This window comes from Schistocerca serialis, chromosome 6, assembly GCF_023864345.2.
Source record: "Schistocerca serialis cubense isolate TAMUIC-IGC-003099 chromosome 6, iqSchSeri2.2, whole genome shotgun sequence".
Classification (NCBI taxonomy): Eukaryota; Metazoa; Arthropoda; class Insecta; order Orthoptera; family Acrididae; genus Schistocerca; species Schistocerca serialis.
Window position 1 is genome coordinate 62,477,674 of NC_064643.1, and position 17,581 is coordinate 62,495,254.

The window sequence follows — 17,581 nt, forward strand, 5'->3', positions numbered from 1 at the left end:
CTCCACAGTTCATTCGGGTGGAAGCAGTATTACAGTATATTAAACGTTTCAGGAAATACCTTACGCGAACAGCGCAGCTGAATCGCTTTGTGACAATGTAGAGAGCAGTCAGAGAGACTATGCAGCACGTGGGGGCGCACAGACAATTATATTTTTTCCCGTGCGAACAGAATAGCTGTGATACGCTACGACGAGTATTAATACCCCGTGCTATCCATTACACATTGTCCGCCGCAGCGTGAGATGCGGCAGCAGATAGCGGCCGCCAGCCGTCAGCCGGAAGCCGCGCCGCTATCTGGGCGGCCATCTGCCGCCCCCCAGCCGTTATAAGCGCGACGCAGCCCCCGACGCCACACAGCCGCCCGCCGCGACCGCCATGGCCGCCCCCAGACACCTGCCGCTGCCTCTGCTGCTGCCGCTGCTCGCCGCCATCTGCACAGCGGCGCCCAACGCCCAGTCCGTGAGTCACCGCACCACGTGTCGTGGTCTCCCTCATGCCTGATGGCCTCACGCCCCCGACTGTGCAACTGTTAGGGTTAGGGCTGTAAAATTAACTACTACAGCGAGGTGACACAAGTCTTGGCATAGCGATATGCACACATACAGACTGCGATATTAGCGAGTACACAAACTATGAATGGGCCGCAGGTGTCGTTTGTACTCGTGTGATTCACGTGAAAAGTTTTCCGTCGTGATATTGGTCGCACGACGGGAATTAAGAGGATTTGAGAGCGTAATTGTAGTTGGGGCTAGGAGCAGGGGAGATTCACTACGAAACAACGCAATGGCCGACGGCCTTCACTTAACGACCGAGGGAAGCGACGTTTCGTGGAGAAGTCAGTACTAACAGACAAGCAACACTGCGTAAAATAACCGCTGCAATCAATGTGCCACGTACGACGGACGTGCCCGTTGGGGCAGTTCGGCAAAGTTTGGTTCAAAATGGTTCAAATGGCTCTGAGCACTATGGGACTTAACTTCTGAGGTCATCAGTCCCCTAGAACTTAGAACTACTTAAACCTAACTAACCTAAGGACATCACATACATCCATGCCCGAGGCAGGATTCGAACCTGCGACCGTAGTGGTCACGCGGTTTCAGACTGTAGCGCCTAGAACCGCACGGCCACTCCGGCCGGCCAAAATTTGGCGTTAATGGGCTACAGTAACGGATGCCCAAGACGAGTGCCTGCTAACAGCACGACGTTATCTGCAGAGCCTCTTCTGGGTTCCTGAACATACCGGTTGGACCCTACACAGCGGGAAAACTGGCCTGAACTCCGAATTTCAGTTCAAATGGTTCAAATAGCTCTGAGCACTATGGGACTTAACATCTGATGTCAGCAGTCTCCTAGAACTTAGAACTACTTAAACCTAACTAACCTAAGGACATCACACACATCCATGTCCGACTCAGGATTCGAACCTGCGACTTTAGCGGTCTAGCGGTTCCAGATTGTAGCGCCTAGAACCGCTCGGCCACCACGGGCGGCTGAATTTCAGTTCGTAGGAGCTGATGGTACGGTTCGAGTGTGGCGCAGACCGCGCGAAACCACGAACACAAGCTGTCACCAACGCACCGTGCAAGCTGGTGGTGGCTCTGTAATAGTGTGAGGTGTGTCTACATGGAATGGACTCTGTCCTCCGGTCCAACTGAACCCACCATCGACAACTGAACCCACCATTGAGTGAAAATGGTTAGGTTCGGCTACTTGGTGACCATTTGCACTAATCATCATATTCCCAAACAACGGTAGAACTTTTATGAATGACAGTGTTCCGCGTAACTGTCCCACAATTTTTCGCGACTGGTTTGAAGAACATTTTGAACAGTTCGAGCTAATGATTTGGTCACTCATATCGCCTGACATGAATCCCATCGAACACTTACAGGGCATAATCGAGAGGTCACTTCCTGAACAAAATCCTGCACCGGCAACACTTTCACAATTATGAACAGCTATAGACGCAACATGGCTCACTGTTTCTGCACGGGACCCAACGAATTGTTGAGTCCATGCCACGTCCACCAGATGCACTACGGCGAGCGAAAGGACGTCTACCACAATACTTGAAAGTATCCCACGATTTTTCACAACTCCGTGTAAAGTTTGCACCGTACAAGTTCGGTCGTTATTCTCGTGACACATAATCGTGAAGTACTCGTTACTTTTGTTACTGCACGTCGTAATGTACAGAGAGACTGAAACATGGCGTTACCGCTGAACAATGAGCGCACTGCTGTTTGTCGACAAATGAATTGGGCGCAAGGTGACGTGGAGGGAGCCGCAGATACACGGGTGCCGGTTGCCTATTTAGCGGTATCACACATCGCGGTTAAAGATAATTTTCCATATCAGGCTTGAGTTCATAGTTGTTAAGCTAAAGAATGCTATCGGGCGGTAGCCTAACTCTGGTGCGATAAAAAATGCTGATTCTAGTCGCCGTCACATTGAATGTTTATCCAAAAAGCGGTGTTTTTGTACGACTGGTTAAAACCAAGTAAACTACTATTCAACACATACTGCGATCGAATCGTGTTAATGGATTCCATTACGAGCTCGACAAAAACTGGAGTTTTACACAATAGGAAAAGGCTGGAGATCTCTGAGCATCAGTTTTACTACGAGACAATTTTTTTCGTGCCATATTCACACGTAATTTTACAAAGCCTGAGAGGGCCCTTGGCATTCACTTTTTCTTAGGAGGGCTTCCGGGACTGCACAACACACCACCTGGCACCACATTCCCGATCACTTTATGCTGCTGACTGCAAGGAGACAGGAATGGTAATGTAGATGTTGTAGCTCTGATACAAGTAAACTATCATAATTAGGTCGACGTTTCGTTAGCTTTTTTTTTTCAAAATTTCTCTCGGACCCTCCTCTTAGTGAATGTAGTTGTCGTCAGATATAACACTTTTATTTGTTTCCTGCCACTTCTTTGAGAAGAGCCTACAGTTTCCTTCTGTTCTGTTCCATGAGCATCGCACACACAATGAAGGAAAGCGTTAAATCACCATTATTGTGAAATCGTAATAGTACAACGAGTTCATAAAATAGGCTAATCTCTTTACTCACGGCATATCTCAGTTTAATTTCGATAGCAAACTGAAGAGTTTGTAAAAACTGTACATAGGTCGAATAAGTGATGTTGGCGACTTACGCGCAGCCCGCCACGGACGCAGACTGGTGTAGCAGTACTGTGCTATGGGGGACATTCTCCTGCGCTTCATGGGATATGTGGCAGTACTCAAAGACACGCTGACAGCTGCGAGCCATTCCCATCCCATCACGCTTAATGTCTTCCCCGACGACTATATCATCTTTCAGCAGTATAAATGTCCGTGTTTCGGGGCCAGAAAGGTTCTAGAGTGGTTTGAGGTGCATTATAGGGAACTCACATTGATGTGTCGGCAACCAAATTCACCTGACGTTAATTCTATGGAACACGTCTCGGTCGCTATCCAGCGTCATCACAGCATAAGCTAGTCAGCAGGCCATTATTTACGCTAAGTGCATGACCTGTGCGTAGACATCTAATGCCACACACCTCCACAAACCAACCAACAAGCTGTCGGATCCCCGATACACAGATTCGGTGATGCACTTCGTTCTAAAGACGGACAAACAAGCTACGAAGCATGTGGTCATAATGTTTCGCCTCACCAGTGTATTTACGTAATTTTCCTTTTCAGGTGCGACTAAGTATTTTATTTTCACTCGTGTGAATGCTTTTTACCTTTCAGTCAGTCTTCTTTCGAGCAGGACACACATATTGTTCACAACACTGATCTCCTCTCTTTTATGTAAATTTGTGCCGCTGGGGTAAGAAGCTTTGTTTATCTGCAGCGCAGTTGTATGTTCATCTGAAACGTTTGATGGAGTTTGAATCTTTGTCTCATCTCACTTTTTTGCACATCGATAATGGATACAACTTCTGTATTGTCTCATGAATCAGTCACAATGAATGGCGTAAGAGCAGGAGAGCTTCTGTAAGGTTTGGAAGGTAGGAGACGAGATACTGACAGAAGTAAAGCTGTGAGTACCGGGCGTGAGTCGTGCTTCGGTAGCTCAGGTGGTAGAGCACTTGCCCGCGAAAGGCAAAGGTCCCGAGTTCGAGTCTCGGTCGGGCACACAGTTTTAATCTGCCAGGAAGTTTCATATCAGCGCACACTCGGCTGCAGAGTGAAAATCTCATTCTGGAAACATCCCCCAGGCTGTGGCTAAGCCATGTCTCCGCTATATCCTTTCTTTCAGGAGTGCTAGTTCTGCAAGGTTCGCAGGAGAGCTTCTGTATAGTTTGGAAGGTAGGAGACGAGATACTGGCAGAAGTAAAGCTGTGAGTACCGGGCGTGAGTCGTGCTTCGGTAGCTCAGATGGTAGAGCACTTGCCCGCGAAAGGCAAAGGTCCCGAGTTCGAGTCTCGGTCGGGCACACAGTTTTAATCTGCCAGGAAGTTTCATCAGGTCATACACTTTGTGATATATTGCGGGATGACTGTTCGATGCAGGGAAGAATCCAGCCAACACAGTATAAAAATATCTGCACTTACACTACGTTCATAGTTCATATTTCTCTGCTTTTCCGTTCTGTAAAAAGAATTAAAAAGTCCCTTTTTTCGACTAAAGTGTTTTCTTTCTCTATAACTGTTAATTTTACAGCTGTGAAATGTCTAATGATGCTTCATTACACCGTAGCAATCACAAAAATGATAGCACAACGTGGTACATGAACTCCTGCTCATTTGACAACCTCTCAAACAAATATTTTCTCCCGGTAAATTCGGTGGCAAAATTGGCCGTTTCCTTCCTCGATAACTACCGATTGGCAACACTTTGACGAATTCTGATTGAGGAGTTGTTTTCTCCATGTCTTGTTTGTGACGCACTCGCAGTCGAAATAGGTCTAAATGTTGCCACTCGGGAGTTATCGCGGAAAGAATCTCACCAATTTTGTCACCGACTTTAGTGGGGAGAAAAAAGTTTGTTTGAGAGGCAAACAAATGTGTAGAAACATTTTGCCCACATTCGTCTAGTATTCGTATGATTTATATACCGTAATAAACCAGCAGTAAAAATTGAATAGCTGTAGAACTAGCAGTTTTCAAGAAAGAAAACTTTTTACTCAGGAAAAGAGGATTTTAGAGATATCTAGAAAACGGAAAAACATTTCATTTCCAAAAACATTAAAGCTAGAAGAGTGAAATTTTAACTTAATACATGTAACAATGCTGCCTAGCAACAATGTGTAAGTCAGTAATTGATATGCTGCTACTTTAGCGATACATAAGAATTCAACGAAATTTTCACCTGTCCTCATATTTACTGCAAGCGCTGAAGTAAACCAAATTTGTTATTGCCAAAGGTACAGTAGTGGAAAATATTGACAGATGAAAGTAGAATACATAAAATCAACAACTTTACTTACTGCCTTCTGTGTTGAAATGTATCCATGAAAACCGATTATAAAGAACTCTCTGGTTTCTCTCTTCTATTTCTCCATCATGAGTCTTTAATGCTTCTCCGTATGTTTTTCAAAATATCAATTAAAATACTATGAAATGTAGGTTTATTAAAAAGAAAAGCATACTAGTTTCATTATGGTTTTTTCAGGTTTTTGGCAACAGGAGAATCTACAGTAATTTCCTTCCGAATCTCTACAGAATACATCAGCACAATTGTGGAAGATGTACTGTCCGCATTTGTCTACAGATTGTCCTCTATTTATTTCACAGTTCCTCGGACGGAAAAAGTTTTGGAATAACCGAAGGAATTTTCGACCAAATAAGTCTTCCAACTGCGATGGTGGTGAAATAAAACGACCTTGTGCATCTGATGCTTTGAATCACAGAGACATCGATGTTGAGAAATTCACACAGTATCTGTGGGTGTGTCATTGCAGTTTCCTTCGGCTAGAGATCACGCCACAAAACCACACAGAACGCCACTGGGGCATGGCTTCCGTGGCAGTGTTGCTCATCAACCACGAGTCGCACCCCAAACTCGAACTGCGAGTACGCGAGCAGGCAGCGCCCTGTAGCCGCGGCGGTCTTGTTGCCGCACAGCATCGAGTATAAATGTACACTGAATATCATGACCCCTTACCTAACAGCCGGCATGTCCACGTTTGGCAAGACTAACAGTGGCGACGCGTCGTTCCATGTACGCAGTGAGGCCTTGGTAGGTCACGGGCGCAAGTTGGCAGCACACATGCACACGCAAATCACCTAATTCCCTAATTCTGGGGAGGGGCACAAGGGGCTCTGAGGCCACGTTCAATCACATCCCAGATGTGTGTGATCGGGTTCAGATCTGGCAGGCTGGGAGGCCAGTACCTCAATTGTAACTCGGCGCCGTGTTCCTCGAACCACTCCATTACACTCCAAGGCTTGTAATACAGACCATTATCTTGATGAAAACCGCCACTGCCGGCTGGAAACATGATCGTCTGCAACCAGTGAACAATACACCATGGCCGTCATGGTGCCTTGCACAAGCTTAACTGGGTCACGCCCACACGGAAGTTGCACAGGGGATAATGGAGCCCTGCCAGTTTGTCTCCCTCCTGCATTACAGGTGTCAAGGAGCTGTTCCCCTGAAAGATGGAGGTTTCGCGCCCTACCGTCGGCTTGATGAGGAAAGTATCGGGATTCATGGGACCATGCAACGCTCTGCCACTGTGCCACTGCCCAGTGGCAATGGTGACGTGCCCATTTCAGTCGTAGTTGCCGATGGTGTGATGTTAACATTGGCACATGTATGGGTTATCGGCTGCGGAGGCCCATCGTTGGGAGTATTCGGTGCACTGTGTGTTCGGACACACTTGTACTCTGCGCAGCATTAAACTCCGGTGTTAGTTCCGCCACAGTTCCCCGCCTGTCCTGTTTTACAAGTCTGCCCAGGTTACAACGTCCGACATGTGTAATGAGGGGTGACCGCTGAACTCCACGTTCGTCTGGACGTGGTTTCGCCACATGTTGAAGAGACTCACCACACAACTCCTCAACACACGACAAGTCCTGCAGTTTCCGAAATACTCGTTCCGAGCTACCGGACCATTACAATCCGCCCTCGATCAAACTCAAATAGATCGCACGCCATCCCCGTTCTGAGCACGGACACCACACTCACTGCTACAACATGCATATGCCTGACTAGCAGACATTCCTCGCCAGGTGAGGCTGCGGTCGGCTGGACGGGTTTGTATCTTAGTAGGCGGGTGGTCTTATTGTTCTGGCTGATCATTGTATGTGGAGTGAGTATTTGAAAGCGCAGAACGAGAATTCCGTCTGCAACATGTCCTGCAGCTCAAGGACGGCGCGTCTTAGCCCATATACTGCTTACCGTATTTTGAGTATTATTACTTCGATGCTACAGATAGATCACTTTCAGAACTACTATAAAACTTTGTATACGTGCTTTAGAGACATCCTAGCATTTATACTTATACGGATATGTCCGAAAGAACAGATACCATATCCATATAAGAATATAGTTCTGGCAACACTAGCCATAACCTTCTTCTTCTGTGCGGATGCACACATATTCCCCGAACTCTTACGGGACTTGGAAAGAATGTCTTCCACGAGTAATGAGTGTGTCGGGGTGTGACACTACGATTGTAGTGTGTGGACATACAAGGTGAGAATGTGGGTCTCGCTGGAGGCGTGCGCGAGATATTCCCTGCAGTCGCGCTATCCCCTGTGACCTCGGTGGCTCAGATGGAGCCGGCACGGTAACTCAGCGTGTTCGGTCAGAGGGTTAGTTGCCCTCTGTAATAAAAAAAACTGAATTAATGGATCAATGACGAACCGAAACGGGTGTCTTGAGACGTCCGCCCCGAGAAGATACAACGATCAAAAACGAACAGAATGAGGTTAAAAAAAAAAAAAAAAAGATGGATAGAGCGTCTGCCATGTAAGCAGGAGATCCCACGTTATAGTCCCGGTCGGGGCACACGTTTTCAGCTGTCCCCTTTGATAGATATCAGATGTCCCAGATAGGGTAAGTCACGAGCAAAAAACACACATTTGTCCTTCCGCAAGGGAAGACCATTTTGTCGCAAGACCTGAAATAATGTTCTGAGATTGGCTAAATGTTCTTCTTCTGTCTTTCCGGAGATCACAATATCGTCCAGATAGTTTGCTGCAGTAAGGACCGACGCACAAACAGTTTGTAGATATTGCTGCAACAATGCAGGGGCGGAAGCACACCCGAATGGCAGTCTTTTGAATCGATACAAACCAAGATGCGTGTTAACCACTAAACCGCGCTGGGAGTCTTCGTCCACCGGTACTTGCAAGTACGCATCTGCTAGGTCCAACTTCGAAAAATATTTACCCGGGCACAGTTTGTCAAAAAGATCTTCTGGGTGGGGTAAAGGAAAAGTTGCAGTCACTAGTTGTGGATTCACTGTTGCCTTGAAGTCCACGCAAAGTCTCAATTTTCCGGAAGGCTTTTGCAAAATTGCTAAGGGTGACGCCCAGAGAGAAGCCTGCACACGTTCAATCACACCTTGTGATTCCAAATCTTGTAATGTTCTTGCGACCTCATCACGCAATGCGTGTGGAACATAGCGCGCCCTGAAAAATTTCGGTTGCGCGTTTACTTTCAGTTCCAAATGTGCTTTATAGTTCTTAGCGCAACCCAGGCCCAGTGCAAAAATGTCTGCAAACTCGTCACATAGACGAGAAACACTGGCTGAAGGCACAGTCTTGTTCACTGATAGGACCTGATTGACTATAGACAAGTTAAACAACTGAAACGAATCGAAACCAAACAAATTCACTGCAGAAGAAGAAAGAAGGACGTAAAATGACACAAGTTTTGTTTGTCCCTTGTATGTTGCAAAAAGGCTGCACTGTCCTAACACAGGGATTGCTTGTCCTGAATAACTACTTAACTTAACATTGGCGGCACGCAACGGAGGGGTGCCCAGCTGTTTGTACGTGTCTTGATTGATCAAGGAAACTGCAGCTCCGGTATCGAGCTGGAATGGTATCACGTTGCCATGAATGTCCAAGTCTACAAAAAGTTTATTGTCCTGTTGACGATAAGAGCGACTGTCTCGTGCAATGTGAACAGACACTGGTGCAGAATCACTTGCGACTTGACGGGATTTCCGTCGATGTCGACGCACACTAGTTGCAGGACGAACACAGTCACCGTTAGATAGTGTGGCACTGGGCGGAGTGGAATGAACTACATGAATGACCCTGGGCGAATATTCACGAGCCTGAGTATTCTGGGTTCGATTCCGATTCCGGCGCGAAGCAAAGGGCCTGGAATGGTTTTGAGCGTCCGATCGGAGCTTTTTCTGGCAAACACATTGAACATGTCCTTTTTTATTACAGAAAAAGCAAATAGCTTGGCGTGACGGGCAATTCTCACACGAATGTCTAGTAGCACACTGCGGGCATGATTTTAGCACTGCATTTGCTTGCTGGCGTGGCACACGTGGCGGAGAGCTTGGCGGCAGCTGCGCTGACGGGCGCGAGGGCTGTTTACAGTTCCGGCGGGCCGGTTAATGTGACACAAGGCCGGTGAAGTTTCAAATGATTCCTGAGCAAAGTCAAGTGTGTCCTGCCGATCCAATATGTCTATCACTTGTTGAAGGGAGGGATTGACTAGTTTCAAAATCTGTTCTCGTATACAAACATCAGAAACGTTCTGTGCAATTGCATCACGTACCATAGTATCTGAATAAGGGAGTCCACATTGACACTCAAAAGCACAATCCCTAGTAAGGCCTTGCAAAATTGCAACAAACTCCCGATTAGTTTGACCGGCCGTACGTTTTGTACGAAAGAAGGTATACCGTTTGGCAACTATATTGACTGAGTCTTTGAAATATGCATCTAATGCAAACAAATTTTTGTCGTAGGACAGAGTTGCTACGTCGCGCCGGGGAAATAATTTCACTATCACACGGTACGTCTGGACGCCTACGGCGGAAAGGAGAAAAGGCTGCCACTCATTACCTTGAATTCTGTAGGCGGCGAGATGGAATCCAAATTGGCGTGACCACTCCGTCCAGCTTTCCAGTGCCGCATCAAAAGGACGAAAAGGTGGTGCAACTGCGTGTTGTGGCTGTGGTAGGGGTGAAGCGGCGGCTGCCGCGTCGTTTTGCATTGCACGTTGACCCTGGATGAGCTGTCCAAGTGCATCCAATAAGGATTGCGTCTGCTGATTCTGCAAGCAATAAAATTCGGACAGTACATCTGGAGATTGTGGCAAAGCCATTACACAAGTAAACCAGTCTAGCAATACGAACGCAAAGTCCTCGTCGTCAGGTTGTTGTGACTTGGCAGGACAGCCAAGCCACTAGGAAAGGAAGCCGAAAGGCACGCATTTAAGCTCACGCAGGCTGGCGTGAGGTCTGGAACAGGTAAGGGAATTTATAATAGCAAAGAACGTAAGTAACTACTGCAATACTTAACTTTAATTCATAATTGGTGAACATCGGTCTGACGGTACATGTATCACAAGATAAATACCAAATGATAATGGCGCCTTGCTAGGTCGTAGCAAATGACGTAGCTGAAGGCTATGCTAACTATCGTCTCAGCAAATGAGAGCGTAATTTGTCAGTGAACCATCGCTAGGAAAGTACAACTATATCTTGTGTTAAATTAATGTTATAATGAATCCTGTACTATATTTTGTACACTTGACCATACAACTGGGGCGAGTGCTAGGAAGTCTCTCTAGACCTGCCGTGTGGCGGCGCTCGGTCTGCAATCACTGATAGTGGCGACACGCGGGTCCGACGTATACTAACGGACCGCGGCCGATTTAAAGGCTACCACCTAGCAAGTGTGGTGTCTGGCGGTGACACCACGGACTGGATGTGAGACAACTTTGCTTCGCAAATGGCGTATTTTATTTTGACCCAAGGTTATAGTTATTCTTCCTTCTGGAGGACAAAGAATAATATCTTGTGTTAAATTAATGTTATAATGAATCCTGTACTATATTTTGTACACTTGACCATACTTTTCCTTCTAGAATCATGCAACTAAAATTACTCTGCGTCAACCCTATGAATGAACTTACATTTAATAGAAGAATAGAATAAATAAATAAAGTGACAATACTGGTTAATTAATTATATTAATAGCACCTGCAGCTGTAGTGTTAGAGGTGAAGAATCAAACTTTATATACGAAGGACCCTTTACATGGAACAATTACGGAAAGAGTTAACACCATTGACATTGGAAGAAATACGTTTCGACTTCGTAACTGTGCAACTTCTAGACCAAAGTGATGCAAACTTAAGTAACTTATCGGTTACTGTACTTTCTTTTTGTATCACGACCAGTTAATAAAACGAGCTGTGTAATAAGATCTGTGTAACGCATTTGAGACTCATGATCCTTCCATGCAGAGTTTATTCTTTCTCCTCGAGGAAGCTACTAATGTGGCTCACATCCAATATTTCCATAAATAATGATCTGTGAGAATTAAAAAATAAGTGTTGTCCTTTTACTTTCGATCTTCAGTAAATATAAAAACCAAAAGCGTCAACTACAGCTGTTAAAATATGAAAACTCAGAGCGTTTAGCAATATTTATTCGCCTTAGAATGTGTGAATGTATGATGACATCTAATTCCTTATCCTTACCTCAATATTTCGTTTTAAAGTAAAAAAAAAAAAATCGCAGCACCAAAGATTGATTAATGTAGAGTAATGAAATTTCGGGAATATATTTTCCTAGGTAATATATTTAAGTGATTAAACATTGAAAGATCACAGGTTAATGTAATAGCGAGATAAGCCATTGCAATTTTGAAATGCTAGTACATTAATATTCGGTGTAGCCACCAGATTCTTGAACTCAAGTATGCATACGTGCGTGCACTGTGTTGTCCAGGTGCTGGATGTCAGTTTGTGGGTTAGAGTTCCATGCCCATTGCACTTGGTCTGTCAATACAGGGACGGTTAACGTTGTTTGTGAGTGACGCTGGAGTTGCTGGCTGATGACGTCCCACACGACTGGAGACAGGTCTGGTGATTTGGAAGGCCGAGGCAACGCGCCGGCACTCGTTAGGGCACGTTGCGTTACAACAGTTACATGTGGGCGAGCGTTATTATGTTGGAAATCACCCCCTTCAATTCTGTTCACGAATGCATGCACAAAGAGTCAAATCATCAGATAAACGTGCAGATTTTCAGTGAGGCTGCATGGGATATCCGAGATAGTGCTCCTGCTGTCATACGAAATCGCCACCCATATGTAGGTCCAGTGTGCCTAGAGCGCAGACGAATTGTTTGCAGACCCTCAACTGGCACCGATGCAGGACCAGTTGTCATCAGAAAACAAGACACGCATCCACCCTCCCCTCCATTGAGCCATTGAGCTCTCGTTTGACACCACTGACATTGCAGATGGCGTTGGTTTGGGATCAGCGGAGTGCAACTTCAGGGTCGTGGCTCGGAGCTATTCTTGAAATAACTGATTTGTAACAGTTCGTTGTGGACATAGTGGAGGAGACCCTTACTACCAAAGAATCAATATGGGATGAAATCCTGGAGATTTGGGTTAAAATAGGAGCAGTAATCGTGTGGCAAACGGAAGTAACGGATAGAATCGAGATAGTTTGCAAAAATCAGGACGAAATGCTTGGGCAATTCTATGCCAGATTTAATGCGCTACAGAGCAATCGTAATCAGCACTCTGAGTCACAGCTGATAGTGCCATAATCGAAGATATAGCAGCGGAGGTTTCCAAATAGTAAAGAAAAGTTTTGGAGAACGTTAGTGAGGAAGCAGCACTACGAAAGTGGGAGGACGATCTCCATCGGGTTTCCAACCTACCTGAGGTGCTTATGACCGCAGTCGAACGAGTATCTCTGCAGCGTGATCGGAATTTCAATCGTACGGACACACAGGTAAGCAGTAACGAAAAGTTGCGGGGGTGGATTGATACGGTCGTACACGGCACATACTTTGCATTCAATACCGGCGGGTTTGATGAGATGGAAGGGTACGCTAGTCTACCCCATTTCGTTTCCGTCCACTAGTATTCTGTTTACCCACATCTAACAAGGGAGCAACACCACGCACTCGGCCCACTCTCATAGGGACAGTGGCTTAAAATACAGTTTGTCTGTAGCCATTTACGAGAAGAGAGAAGCTCGTGTGCATTTGACTTACGCGGAATTGAATTTCATACGAATAGTTTCGCGGCTCATTCCTTGCTTAGTGAGCCGTGCGTGGCTCGTATTCCCGCCATCATGTGTTTTACACCCTGTTTTTAACGTACTTCCACCTCACTACGTTAATTTGAATTACTGCTGTCACTCAGTTGCTGCTTTGCCTGACTGTGACCGGCGCTAGCACCGCGTATCGATATATCCCCTCTCGTAGTTTCTTTGCTCGACTGCTATTTGTTCCCGGTCGTTGTCTGTCGTAAAGGAGTTCGGGTCCCGAGTTCGGGCTGCCACTCAGTTGGAACGTGCCACGAGGGCAGTTCGGACCTGCTAGTCGTGGATTTGGAACGCGGCACTAGTTCAGTCAGGTTGGAGCAGCAGTGAGCCCCGCATGTCCATGGCTCGCCCGACAGCTGCCGCCTCTCATCACTTGAGCCGGGGACGGTCTTCGTGGATCGTCGGTCGGTCGTTATACTGGACGGCGCGAATTGGCTCGCCGATCGCTTATGGGATGGCTCTGTGTGTGTATCGGCTCCCAATCTGTCTTCGTTACTGCACAGCCACTGCTGAGTGTCGTTCAAGTCTTCACCCAAGTGTTTGTCAAACCGTGTGTGCAGTTGCTGTCATTTCCACTGACAACGTGTGGTAAATGTTGTCGGCGTACTGGCAGTGAGTAGGTCGGTTGCTGCGGACGAGGGAAGCTATCTCTGCGCGGTGCAGTCGTTCCGCTGGCGGTCCCTGCTCAGTGTCGGAGCGTGTGTGGAGCTGTCCGATCGCTACGAGCTTCGCGGTTCACCGACCCAGGACGTCAAACTTGAGTAGGGCTTTCAAGTATCCATGCTACGTCCATTCATGTTGTGTGGTTCGTTTCGGTGGTTCGCTGTTGGGGAGATTTTCCTGTGAGCAACACCGAGTCTTACTATTGCTGAAATTTAGCCGCCGTGCGGTGCAATTACCTATATTGGTTGACTACAATTCGAGTGCACCAACGGAATTTTCTGCCTTGTGGCCGTTAGTGTTCTACTTACCTGCCCTGGCCACTGACAGTGTTCCTTCTGGGTGAAGTTAACTAAATTACCGTGTTTCAAATTCAAGTGTACCAGCGGAATTTTCTGCCTTGTGGCCGTTAGTGTTCCAGGTACATGCCCACGCCACTAACGTAATTTCCGGCAGCGTCCTTTCCTCACCTGTTGTTGCTGTCCAACATGGTGTGTAGTTTTGACAGCTAATACATATTTCATTGTGGATAATCACGTTCGTAACCCTTTGCGTTTGAGTTCTCATGTACTGATTGTTGGCAAGCAAATCGTTGTGTTAGTCGGTGGCTGTCCCCTGGTTGGGTTCCGACGGATCAAGTGTAGTTGGGCTCTCCACCTGTCTCACCTAAGTGAACGAGGTCAGACCAAACTCCCTGGAGGCGTCTCAGTGCCGTTTTCTTTATTGTCCTTCTCACCGGTGTTTAATTATCTGTTTATAATCTATCATAGCCAATGATTTAAAAATTCCAGTTTTTACTGAATTTTATGTATTTTTGAATTTTGGAAAATTAATTGTGGGCCTTAATCCGCTTAAAACCTTATTCTTGAAATTACCCTTTAAGCAAAAACATTGCGGCCCTGTGCCTTAAAGGTTATAGTAATATATATTAAAATTTTCAAATTTAACTGTGGCCCTCAGCCGCTTGTATTGCACCTTGCATATGTTTGTTCTCTCTCCTTTTGCCTTGAGGCTTTCAGGCCTAGCTGTGACACCATATGTATTTTAATTATTTTATTTGCTGATTAACTGCATTTTTTATTTTGTTGACTTGTTTGGAGGCCTTCAGCCGTGAAGTAATTGCCTTTTTGGAACTCTTAGTTCTAAAAGTTCGGCTATGCGCAGTTTTGGTTTAAAGGTGTTATTAAATCAAAATAAATTACAATTTTCAGTAAACCTGACCGACACCTTGTTTGCCCCTTACCACAATCCTAATCACCTGTTCTGTACTGCGGGTTTAGCGGGCGTCTCACTTAGTTCTGGCCAAAGAATGTTCAAGATCAAGTGAAGCTTGACATACTCATGTTGCCAAATTTCAGTGTCAGACTTCTGGAATGTAATACTGTTTTTCAAAAACATGGTCAAACCGAACCAGTATTTAAATATGCCGTACGCCTCACTCGAGGTGATACGCATATGGCTCACGAAACTTCCACAGAGGTTTCGTCGCCAGACTGTTATTGCTGGGTGAAATATGGAAGACTGCGAGTTGTTCTTCGCACTGCTGCAGTGACTTGGCTGCGATCGTAATGCCCAGGAGCGTGGACAAGGAGCAGCGCTGAGTGCTGCCCTGCCGGCGCACAGATTAGGAGTGATGATGGCAGAAGCAACGGGTGAGGTAACAGGCGAAATCACCCCCACGCACCCATCACAATCGTGGGTGGATGCATGATCGCCGGAATGATGATAGATGGTATTCGAGTCGAATTTTGGTGACCGGAGCAGGTTTAGAGGTGACGCGCGAGCTCCGAACGAGGGAACGCCGCCGCGACTAGTTTAGTGGCCCGGATCCGTGTGGTAACGAAAGTAACGAAGAAGGAACTGTCAACAGGTCATTACTAACGGGGGGAGTAGTAAATAATCCAGATGTGCTTTCTTCAGATGTGACTGGAACGGAGGGTGCGAGTATGGGTTTCGAGGTTACGTTAGAACAGGTAAATGAGGCTGGAGAAGTGTGTCAACCAACAGTGCGTAAAAGCCGGACCTTGGCTGTGTCCTATCAACCATCATCAGACAACGATAGGGTGAATTATAATCACTGCGAGGAAGTATCAACCGAAGGGTAGGAATTAGGAGATGCCGTGGCGGCAATTTTCCGATGTGATGATGAGTCGATTGCAAAGGTATCATCGGATTTGTATGTACAGTTCGAAATTGTTAGATACTTTTAGAAGAGGATGAGGAGACTGTATCCGCCGTAAGTTACCTCATTTTAAACATAGGAACAGATGGAGGTACGGTTCAATGTGTGCTGGACACAGGGTATTAAGCATCAGTTATCAGAGAGGGCGTTCTCCAGAAATGTACTGAGAGGCAACACGCCTACTTTGCCAATGCTAAGACGAGAATAGTCGTGGCTCTACCTAGGAGAATCCTATAGGTAACGGAGCCGATGCGGAAGGACTTTACATGCTCTATGCAATGATTTTTTTTTTGTGTGTGCCTATCTGTGCTCACGATGGAAACAATAGTTGAAATTGAATTGTTGGATAAATATAACCCTAGAGTTACTATTTCATACCGACATGCTCCCTGTAAGTGAAATGTGTATAAATCGTTATGCATCGAATCTGCCTCTAGTTAGGGAGTATCAACGAGAAGAGTTTACAAGAGATGATGACCGAGAAAATGTGCCATATATCTGACTCTGGTGAGAGACAATGACTTAATACTAAAAACATATAGGTACGTTTTCTGCGAAGCACCAGTAACTACAAAGGATTCTGTGTTTGAGTTGAAAATTAAAGAACAAAATGAGTTTTTCTTGAGGCCGTACCAATACCGTGGTTGTATTGAGAGCAAGCACAAAGAAAAATACGGAAAATGTTAGAACACAGAATAATTGAATCAGTTGTCAGTCCCTATAGCAATCAACTCTTGCGCGTCGTCGAGCGAAACAAATCCGTTCGTCTGGTACTAGATTCTAGACGGATAACCATTGTCACTGAGTTAGAGACTGATGGCCCAGAATTATTGAATGAATCACTTGAAAGATGTCACGGAGTAAGAATCATTACATCTGTTGACCTAAGAGACAGTTTCTGGAAGGTTAAACTCCTACCATTGTGCCACAATTACACGGCCTTATCTAGTGTGACAAGCGTTATGAATTTAGAAAACTCCCTTTCCATCTAAATGTTTTGTCGTCGGCGTTCATTCACGGCTAGTACACAGTAATTCCGGACAAATTGAAGGTTTATGGCACCCTACATGATTTGTGGAGCTGTCGTGGGGAATGCTCTACGGAACGTTAAATGCCGAAAAAGCCTAACTGAGAAGAAAAGAGATGAGTTTCCTTAGTTATTTGATATCTGCTGATGGGATTCGGCCACATACAGAGAAACTGGCACCCATTTTGCATTTTCCGGTTCTATTCACAAAAAGGCAGGTATTTGGGTTTGGGGGTCATAAGTGGTTCATTAGTATGAAGTGCATTGCCACGCCGTCTTTCTGTAGCGTGGCGGGGGAGTGTACACGTGGAACTGGGACAAGCAGGCAGAGAGTGAGTTTGCGGCCATAAAAGAAGCACTATTGACGGTTCCAGTACGAGTGCACCCTGATGTAAAACAAGAATTATCTCTGTCACCGGACAGCTCGCGTACTGGCCTCGGCGTCGCTCTATTTCAAGAGTAAAAGGAAAGAGGAGTGAAAGTTCCACGGGTGGTAGTATT

The 17,581-nt window shown here is 45.9% G+C and overlaps 1 protein-coding gene across 1 annotated transcript in view; it reads left to right on the forward strand.

The window, feature by feature from the left end:
• Positions 1-367: 367 nt before the first annotated feature.
• LOC126484507 (uncharacterized) overlaps positions 368-17,581 on the forward strand; it is a 54,149-nt gene continuing 36,935 nt past the window's right edge. The window contains exon 1 of the mRNA XM_050108043.1: positions 368-460. Coding sequence (XP_049964000.1) covers positions 377-460 — 84 coding nt within the window. The 5' untranslated portion in view covers positions 368-376. The remainder of the gene's footprint in view (positions 461-17,581) is intronic.